Source organism: Halyomorpha halys, unplaced genomic scaffold, assembly GCF_000696795.3.
Source record: "Halyomorpha halys isolate HHAL.00 unplaced genomic scaffold, Hhal_1.1 Scaffold8.1, whole genome shotgun sequence".
Lineage (NCBI taxonomy): Eukaryota > Metazoa > Arthropoda > Insecta > Hemiptera > Pentatomidae > Halyomorpha > Halyomorpha halys.
Genome location: NW_027111933.1, coordinates 386,336 through 397,555, shown reverse-complemented (window position 1 = coordinate 397,555; position 11,220 = coordinate 386,336). Strand labels below are relative to the sequence as shown.

The 11,220-nt window shown below is 33.2% G+C and overlaps 1 protein-coding gene across 1 annotated transcript in view; it reads right to left on the bottom strand.

The window, feature by feature from the left end:
- Positions 1-348, bottom strand: part of LOC106677874 (uncharacterized) — a 13,276-nt gene extending 12,928 nt beyond the window's left edge. Inside the window, exon 1 of the mRNA XM_014416062.3 lies at positions 140-348. Within this exon, the coding sequence (XP_014271548.1) occupies positions 140-278 (139 nt within the window). The 5' untranslated portion in view covers positions 279-348. The remainder of the gene's footprint in view (positions 1-139) is intronic.
- Positions 349-11,220: the final 10,872 nt, after the last annotated feature.

Here is an 11,220-nt window from a genome sequence, read left to right as displayed (position 1 = left end):
TTTTTTTTTCATTACCATCCTCCAATCCCATTGTTTGTCCATTATGATTTCAACGCCTCTTTTCTTCCCCTTTTTTTTTTTATCTATCGGTAAAATTAAATTTTTTTAACAATAAATCTTAGCATGTTGATAATAATACCTGAAGTATTCATCCTCACAGCTATTTCTTCCCATAGTGCGTCAATCAGTTCCCGGTTGTTGTGTTCCTTAATAGTGAAGTCATAGATGGGACGCCTCTCGCTGACCAGTAATACCAACCTCTCTGCATCGCAATCCATCCCTCACTATTACCATCCAAGAACCTCACAGACCTGCAGCTCGAGGCAGACTGGTTCTGTCGTGTCTGTCTGCTTTGTCTTGTCTTCCCCCACTCTTGACTCCCGTGTCTGTCCCGGAAGGTTTCTGTCGATAACAAGTGAGGAAATGTACACAGACCACGTCTTCGTATGGCAGACATGGATTTCTTTTAATGATGCACTAGTAACAATGGTGCTTGACTTTTCATGAACAAAAATATCGATTTTTCATGACTGAAAATAACAGAAAATAGATACTTACGACATTCATTGGCTTATAATATTAGTACCAGCTCACATTAAGACAAAACCACCAAATAATCGATTACTCTATGGTGGAATACAATCTTCAGGTGGTGACTTACATATTTTCTTTTCATCATTTAGGAGTTCGGATTGCTGAAACCGCCATACATATTGAAATTATATAGATAACTTTTATTAAAGATTCTTTCTTAAGAATATCTAATAAATATTCTTCTTCTTTATTTAATTTTTTCTACAGGCTAAAAAAATAATATAGAATCAAAGTGCAAGAGCTTTGTGTAAATATAAATTAATTGAGAAATCAATATTCCAGAAAAACGGAAGTTCTATAAGAAGGTATATGATTATTATAAGATCAAAATGACAAATCCATGATTGTTCAGCTAATCCATTGTGACATTTGAAGAAATATGACCTATTCATTTTTTGTTCTAGTTCATTTCCGTGAAAATTGTGTGCGTAGTCTACAGGCATACATGCTTCATTACATTTTCTTGGTTGATTGCATCCCGAAAACAAATTTTGGTTCAGAAGGCTGAAAATTAATTAATTTTCGTAAACAACAAACCTTATAATGCCAAAAGGCAATCCAAGGTATCCTTTACACCCAGCTATACATATAGCATTCCTCCTATATGTACATACCAAATACCCACTAAAATCTTCACAGGAGGGTATGAAAAAAACAACAAAAAAACAACAAATATGAGCGTTCTCTCCTCTATATATATCTAGGGCACCAATTACGTATGTATATATTTAGATATGTATTAATAATGGTATTTATCTATTTAATAAAGGAGGTAATAAGAAAATATATATATATATTAACTTTATTTACAACAATCATTACAATAGAATACGAAAATCCTGTTATTACATTCCTTAGTTTGTAGTTCTCATCTCTCACAGGCTTGTTCCATCTTCAGTTCCTTCATGATTTGATTATGTATATTAAAAGTTAAGACGAAGGTTATGTTGAAATAAATAAAGCATTTATTATTTATTAAGTATAACTAAGTACTAGTTTTTACAGAATTTTTAATAATAATCATGATATAAAACACAAATTTGCTTCCTAACCAAAGAAGGTTAGAAGCTATTTATTCAAGTAAAAATTTCCCCTCGCTTTTTACGTTTGAACATAGAGAAACAGATCTAATTTCCTTGTCTGTCTGCAGTCAAATACTGTTTTTCCGTTCTACAAATTTTTTGCTACGCCCCGGATAGAAATATAAAATTAGTAGGTACTGCGGTAGTTCAGTGAAGAACCAGCCAATATAATGTGGGTACCCTTAATTGTGGCAAAACCTGGAGGTTAAGCGTGATCATGAACGAATGTAGTCGCGTGTAGCCAAGGGAGTTATGGTACTGCCTTTGCTACCTCGTTACTGAAGCGGTAAGTTCAGGTTTTTTTACATCAAATAAAAATAGTCCATAGATATTTTAATCAATGTTGTTTCAGGATCCTCACCCGCCTTAGAAAAACCGACGGTCAGAAACATTATAAAATTAAATATTTTTTTATTTAGCTAATTTTTACGCCTATTACCAAATATAAAATTTTGTTCTTTATAGAAACTTCTCTATATCGAAAAGTTCATTCATGAGACATTACTACTATGATAAAATATTATAAACGAAATTACAATTATTTATTTAAATTGTTTTTGGCATAGCGTAAATTTATGTAATAAATCTTAAATAATACATTAGTCATTATTTGCATTTTTATTTTAAAATTAGTGAAATTATTTTTAAAAACTCTAATAACATATGTTTAATAATAAATGTCTCTTATTAATTATTATTCATTTCATACTCTCACTTTAAATTAGTCTTTCTTTTGAAAAATCTAGGGTGTGGTTTCAGAATCAATTTCACTGTCAGATTTGTCTTGGTTTCGGGTCCCGATTCGTTACAGCCAAGTTTCTGGTTACTGTAACTCTATCCTGTAACCGCACCTGACGGTGGAGTATTTTGGATGTCGGTGGTTATAACGCCCCATAATATATTTTATCGCTATCCTTTTTTATGACTTTCTTTTATGGACCGGATTCGTGTTTCCAATCTGTGGAAGAAAGTTTTTAATAGCGTCATTCAAATTTGTATTGCCTCGGACGTCAGTCCTTTATTAAACTAATGGTCATGACTGGAAATTCAGTTACTGAAGCATTCGATTTTTATAAAGAAAATTGATTTTTTTTTTTTTTTAAAAGACTGGTCTGACCGTGCCATACTCAGTTTACTACTAACAACTTGAAAATGTTTTGTTAAAATTTAATGTTGGTATCTGTTGAAAGTTGTATGGAGCACCATTTTTTAAAAGATGTAATTGGTGTGGAAACATACGTAAGTAGTCAAAGTCCAATTCATTGATGATAACTCGATAAGCTGATAAAACGTTTTTTAAGTAAGCTTGATTTTTTTAAGCTATATATTTGAGATGTATCAATTTCTTTATATATTTTTTCATAATTAAAGCTTGTCAATGCTTTTAAAAACCCAATAAGTACAAATAAAGTTTAATTATAATTCCTGTGATAAAAACAAATTTTAAGTTACCTTTAGTATTTTTTGTTTTGTTTATCTTTTTTTTTTCTGCAGCGAAGCTGTAGTGGTAAGTTCGGGTTTTTTTACATCAAATAAATAATAGTGGCGTAAGAACAAAATATTTTATAGCTAGTTCAAAGGATACGTTTTTCAACTTGGATCATCAAGATATGTATAAATTTTGTGTCGGATATTGATTTCGGTGATGTTAATGAAAATCGAAAATAAGAAGATATGTTCATGAGGTGCTCTTCGCTACACAGCCCATGTGAACCTATCTGAAGGGAAAAAAATTTAGAAACAAATATAGCTAAAGATGTCAATGTTGGTTCACTCAGAAGAGCGGTGAACAAAACAAGAACATATACCTTATGCCAGTAAAAAAACCTTTGTCGTTGTTGATTGAAACAAAAAAAAAAATCCAGCACTGCTTAACACGAATAGCTGCCAAAAAAATGCGAATGGAGAAAAATGGTTTTCTGCTTATTCTTCATATAATAATACTTAACTTAAATATAAGCATCAAAGGAAATGTAACCGACAAGCAGCTTTCTAATTCATTCCTAGGTTTGACTGATCAGTTCTAATGATAGCAAGTAATCTAAGGCAATGCCATTTCCTGAAAGGAAAGGGAAAAATTGCTGCTTAACTGAGATTAAGCACGGATGTTGAACAGTAAGCGGAGCAAAATTCAGTCCTGCTGCTTTTTAACATATCTTTTGCCTTCAATAGCGTCTGGTGGTCACTAGTGCTTCAGTAGCTGCAGAGATAGGTCACGCCCAGCAACTTGTATTCTCTTGTAATGAGATATCTCCACGATAGAAGGCTAACGTCTCGACGTAGCAGCTATGAGATAGAAACTTCCGGTGTTAGGGGTTGCCTTCAGGGATCGATCCTCGGTTCGAGTCGAAACAAGAGTGTTTCCCTGTTTCTGTCTGTCAGCAGTGGTGGTCTCGAACAGAAGAAAGGCCAGTGCCCCAAAGTAGAAACTGAACATTGCACCAACATCGTAACAAAATGGTGAAAGAAAGAAGCTGAAGAAGGTCGCTCCTAAAAGGCGACCTTGGGGTTAAAAACGATTATAAATTAAGCATTCACATTTCAAACTTGGCCCTTGTAAGCGAAAGCGAAAATCTCCCAAAGGAAATACCTACTGTGGACGAAAATGAAGACGATTTCCTGGTTATATTCCTTTGGTAAAGTTTAACAGACACTGACACACACATACAGTACACTAATAACAGCACACCATACTCACCATAATACTACAGACCAATGTCACTCACAGTACACAGTCTAGAACCATCTTCCCTAGGCAGCTGGTCCGGATGGGGGTCCATGCAAGAAGCAATGAGGAGGCAGCCTCTCCATCTGAATCGGGGTAATTGCCCGGTAAGCCATCCTTAAATTTCCCTGAAAAAAAAACAACAACCTTTAATAGAGAGGGTGCAAATAGATAATTCGATGTGCTAAGCGCCATGAAGTAATAAGCGCGTGCCCAATTCGACTGGGATATTTTTTTTTTTAGCATTTGCCAGGGGAGTGAGGCAACTGCCCTTCTTTGCTCCCCCCTTGCTACGCCCAAGCTCAGAGCTATCAGTCTGACTATCGCCAACCCTACTGTACCATGTCCACTAGAGAGAATGGTCGACCCCCATTCAATCAGGTATTGTAGGGGTCATTGTGATTTTATTTATGAATATCATAAACACGGCTCACTTATCACTTAGGGATCGAACACCGACTGAATCCACGTTTTAGGTTCAAGCGGGAACCAAAATAAAAATACTATCGTAGTAATATGGAAAGGAAAGGACGAGAACTAAAAACAGGGGCCACCAAAAAAAAAATGCATAGAAAGGAGGAGGAGCTACAACCTTGAGCTTATGAGTCAGGCGACCACGCCCTAGAGTCAGGTGGAATTTGTTTTGTTATCTCTTCTTTGTTAAGGGGTTGTAAGAGATCCCATTATTCGACGAGCAGAAGCTGTACCCAAGGTCTTTCTGTGGTACAAGAAGAAGGAAATGAAATCAGTGCCAATCACGGGCCCTCCCATTTAAATTAGTTTTGTATGAAAGAAGGCTTATAAGTTTTATTCAGGTATTGCATAGAATATTCGTATAATACAATACAAATATTTCATTCCACCTGAAATATGAGGAAGGGATATACCACTGTAAGATGGTAAATTACAGAGCCAAGCACACTGGTTTTACTTTTACTTACCTACATATTAACTATATAGTAAAGGGAAGTGTAACTATTGTGAAAAATTTTGAGTTCTAGCATTCGTAAATAAATAATAAATTGTAAATAAATGTTTTGAGGTCTCTTAGCTCAAAATCCTTATCCAGCCCAATAGTCTGTGTGTGAACAACAGCTCGAAAACTTCGTAGGAAACTGAAATTACATATCTAAGACGAGTATATGCCTGGAGTGTGACAGCAACGTTTTCGCTAAATACGACCGCAAATGCTACTTGAAATGGCTAAAACGAACTTGATTAAACTCAGTGAATCAATGAACCAATAAGTGCACTTTAATGTCAGATGTCTTATCCTCATTAAAACAGTACAATAGTGCTTAAATACCTAATTTACAAACAATGTTCCTCTAAATTATCTTTAACTTTGTTTATTTAAAAAAAAAAATTACAAGTCCTAATTTTTAGAAATAATTAACAATGAATAAATACAAAATATTACAGACTTTTATAAATAACTAAAAAAACTAACATAGATACATCTGATTCGAATGGAAAAGCCGTGATCTTTCCGGATTGCATTCCGGCTTGCCGGACGGTTTCATTATCTCTAGTTAAACTATTGTATTATTTAAAACGTAAAATTTTTATTTGTTGTAATTACCTCGAGAAACCCTAAACTACGATTTTTTTTTATAGCAAAATGTAAATTTAAGTGGTCTTTGGTCAGTTAACTGATCATTTAATTGTTTTTATTTGACAAAATAAAAATTTCTCATTGTTATCAATAATAAACAATAAATGCAAAATATCATAGAATTTTATGAATTAAAAAGGAAAAATATAATTATCCTGAGATCTCTTGATCTTTCTCGATTTCATTCTTACAGTTTCATTCCTTATATACTGTTAAACTGTTTTGAGCTTGGCAGAAACAAAATTAATTTTCGTTATTCCCATCTCCAAAAACCCTACAATACGAATTTTTATACCAGAAAAATATAAATACTTTCCTCATAATTTTTGACTTCTCTGGTTTTGAGATTTTTTTTCAAAAATCACAAACATATGGATAATTTCAACTCGAGCCAACCAATCTACACAAAATCTGGGGACGTATGTAGAGTTGCATAAACAGCTGCAGATTTTTTATATTCTGTTGGAATTTAATGCTTTCCTCCCTCAACCTTAACAAAATCGATCGCTACTGTGATGTCGCTCGCTTACTATATCAGCAGGAAGCAATGATCCGTATAGAGACAGAATTATGATGGCAGATATCGATTTCGGCTACCCTTGAACCAGGAACCAGTCCAGTTCTCTCATACGGATATTCCACAATAGATTCATTATATACTCATGTATTCAAGTACATATTTTTATCTCTTATCAGTCAATTCCTAATCTCTAATCATTTCCAAATAGGTTTTAGAATTAGGTTAATGACCGCCAACCTTTAGTGGCTTCACAGTTCAAGGGGAAAAAAGATATGAAGGTAGAAAAATTATTGTCAAGAAACCTTTCGACCAAAGTAAAAATATCTAAAATAGTTCAGGGCAATTGTTCTTCCGGTTTATTTTTCTTTGAATAAAGAATAAACACGTTTGCGAAATTATAAAAATATATGAATTCTTTCTAAAAAAATTTCAATACCTTCAATAAAAAAAGAATGGTTGCATTTATTATAGATCATTCCACAGGAAGAGTAATCTAATTAAGATTTTATCTGTTCTGAACTGGGATAGCCCATTTGAAATACAATTTCTTGACTTGGCGCATAATGTTAATGGAAATAAAACCATGTACGGTCACAGTGTAGAAAGAGGAAAATGCAATTTGTTTACAACAACTGCTTTGAACAAAGGCATTTACAAAAGGAAGAAGAAATTATCTTCTTGATGTAGTTGGTATTCATCATAAGTATTTTTGACTCGAAATAAATTAGTGAACAAACGTAATAATATTTTTTTCGGTTGGCTCTACTGATCTTTGGCGCCCGAACCAGCTTGTTTCACGCCTTCCTATCTCGGGCTACTGCTTTCTAGTTTTCTGCATGCAGCTCTTTCGAATTTTTGTTGATTTTGTCTATTCATCTGGTTTCTGGCCTTCCACGTGGTTTATTGCTAACTATACTGGCATTCGTTGTTGCCAAGAAGCGTCCTGATGGATTGCTTCGAGCCACATGTTCCGGCAATCTTAACCTCTTTGTATTCACAACATAGATATTGACTGACCAGTCTCTGCAACCAGTTCACTGTTAGTTCTTCACCTCATGAGTTTAAGCTCTGATCCCAGATCGCTCCTGTAATTTGACGGTGAACTTTCCTTTCGAATCGATTCTGTTTTCTATGGCATTGTACAACCTTAGTTTCAGATTTTTCGGGATATCAGTATTCTTGACAGCGAGAAAGCTCTGCTCGCCTATGTTACATACTGGTCTATCTCAGTCCGTTAATCATTTATTGATGTCATTGTTGGACCTTATAAACTATAATATGGACCTAATTAAAAATAACCTGAAAAATCATATAATCTATAATAAGTTGGATTTATGTCTAAAATTAAAACCAAGAAGATATGTAGCTAATGTAAAACTTCCTAAGGGAATTAACTGATAACTGAAAATTACGACGCACTTTCGAAGTTGATTGATTATCTGTTTCTGTCGAAGAAAGTAAATTTTGAGCTCTTGAAACTCGCAGACCGAACAGTGACATGGTATTTTATATCTACAGAAATAAAAATTTTAAAATTAACTGCTCTGAACATTTAAAACTCATTAATTTTAGTGTCCCTGTGAAAGTATCCATAATGTGAGATGCCTTTACTACTCTTTTAGCTCGAAATAATCATACCTGTTATTCTACTATTAATTGAATTGTAGGGAAAGCAAACACTGTTTAAATTATTTCACTTAATTTAATCAACATTAATTAAATTATAAATTATATGAGTGAATTACTTCTATCAGTGTTAAATTATTATTATGCTATAAAGTTCTTTTATTGTCGGGATTGTCTTCTAATATTTTTTATATTATGATTTCCTCTAGAGGATTGGGACATGTCGTACATCGACCAACATAATCGCTTAAGTGTCTGTTTCAATGGTGAGATAAGTAAGACCACCGCGAAGGGCGGGAGTGGCGGGTTCACATGGGTTTTCCGTATATTATTGAATAAATTACATTTATAAAAATATTTATTCAAATATAACTATGACTAAAGAGAATAAAGTTTTTGAATCATCATATTTATCTCTTGGTCTTACCGGGCCCATGGAGGACCTTTATCTCCATGTCCTTTATCATATGTGATCTATGAAGTAAAATGACTCGAGTAAAAACAGTGAACTGGGATTTCTTTAAGATAGATTGTGCATTTTATCGAACATCTACATAAAATGTACTACTTAAAGAAATAAAAACTGTTAACTAATATTTTTTTCTCTTTTTATTTCTACTAACTTCAGGTGGTTGTTCCGAAAATAAATTCTCTAATTTGGGAAGCCACCAAATTAGTGCCATACTGTGCGATGGGCCCCTGGTTGGTTATAGACGGACCCTCCCTTCATAAGCTTAATCAAGTTGTGGTTGGCGAAGTAATTATGCTTACGTTTCACAATCGTTATCTGCCTTGCGAGCGAATGATTGCAAAAACTCATTGCTTGCGTTGAATATAACGATAATTACTAATTCAAATCAGCTAAAATCTCAATGTGCAAATCATAGCGGTTCAAAGAGACAAATAATGTCGCCTTGATTACGTATTGTTCCCGTCGACCGTGCTTTCACCATCTCAACTAGTTTTATATGAACGATTTTCACTGTAAAAAAAAAAAAAAAAATGTATACACGCATATATTAAATGATATAGAAGTATCTTTGTAGGAATACTTAAGAATTAAAAATAAGAACATGTTTACTAAGTAAATATGTCATATTATTATCACAAAATATTAGTCGAAAACTTAAGATATTCCCTAAATTAAACTACCCCATTACAAATATTTTGTTTTTGGATGGAAAGCTGACGAAGATGGAGGATTAGAGGAGTTGCTTGGAGCCGATTAACATCTTATGAAACTATAAAACATATTTGGTACTCTAAGTGATCTCGGGGTATTTTTACACGCCAGTATTTAAGTACTCTACCGATAAATACTGTATCCGACATTATTGTCATTATCTTACAATAATTAAACTTCAAATTTATATTGTTAACTTCTTCTTATTTTTCCCTATGGGATTTGGAATTGGTAGTGATAAATTGAAATGAGGATATTGTTAAAAGTGACCTTGTATATGTTTTGGCAAAACTAGACATAAGCTGCAAATAGTCTATGGATTAAATATTCGGTATAGCTAACCAGTTTTATTATTATTATTTTTGGTGAAAGATAGTCCGGGTGGCGGTCAATAAAGGTATCTAAATAGTAGGGGTATTCATGATGTTGTGTTAAATACAAAATGTTTTAGCTTGTTTAATGATATAAGTATAGGATTGTTAGCAGCCCTATTTAAAGTCTTGTTAAATGCATAAGAGCTCCTAGCGGACTTTCTGAGCAACTTGCTTCATATCCTTTCCTTCCAAAACTTTGTTATTGTTTACTTTTAAGTTTTGATTAAAGTAATTTATTACAACATTTCTAAAGTGATTTAAAAGTGGAAGTTGTGCAAGTTTGGCCACTGAGTGTCTTATTGATCTTCTAACTTTTGAGGAAGAGTATCAAGATGAGCTAATTGACAACTGTCATTACACAATTATTATTAAAAAGATTCAAAACAATACTAACACAATCAAAACACAAAATACGAGCAAGTTATATGTCTGATACTACATTGATTTTTACTGCGACAACAAACAAAATCGTGAGGAGCTCAGATGGCCTGTTGCGTGACGTCATTCTCCATTATCAGACATAGTAACAGACTCTCAATCATGTTATATGTTATATCGTTTTGACATGGTAAAAGAAGGAAATATTTCTCCATTTAACACGCTTTAACATGTTATACTGAAAATCATGAATACCCCTAGTAAAAGAAAACTATTCATTGTTAACCAACGTTTCGCCCCACTTTGCTGAACTTCGTCAGGGCTGATAAGAATGAAGTTGGTAGCAGAACTAATTATTATTATTATTGTTATTGTCGCATTTGACAAGGAAATAATAGTCATTGCAGTGTATAAAGGTCATCAGGGAGGATTGGGGTCCATTTTACAACTGCTAGAAGTTCCTTTTTGGCTAATCAACTTTCATTTAGAATAACCACTTTTTAAAAAATTTTTAGGAAAAGGAATATTTTCAAGTACTCTCCAGAAATATGGTGAGATGAGAAAATCCGGTCAAAATTGTTTAAAATTTTAGACTTGGCCTCCACAATAAACTGTAGCGACGCCCCTTGTTGAAAACATATTTATTTATTTGGTTTATGATACTCGAATAGATTCTGTCTTAAAAAATAAATAATTTTGGTTATCGGCCTAAATTCCGTTATTTCCATCCCCAATTAAATTTGAGTTGAAATACTTAAAATGGTAATAATTGTGATCAATTACCATAACTTTATTTTTTACATTTCTATGTCTGGAATATACCGTAAGGAGAAGAATTAGTTTCGAATTCGAGAAAACCAGGATTGAATTAAATTAAAAAATGAACAGACTATATATTCAGGAGGGTATTAGAAGGGAAATTATAAAATATGTTTATCAAAATTGAAAACAATTATATTTAGAGTGGAATGAAATTGTAAACAAGGAATCACCTAAAGAAACAATCTTAGTTTACTCTTGGTTAGACAGTTTTAACAGATATGATTTATTTGGTAAAATCTTTTGTTTAAAGTCATACATGAAAGTTGTTGTCATGATTTTTAGAACGGAATTAGTGGTCAGT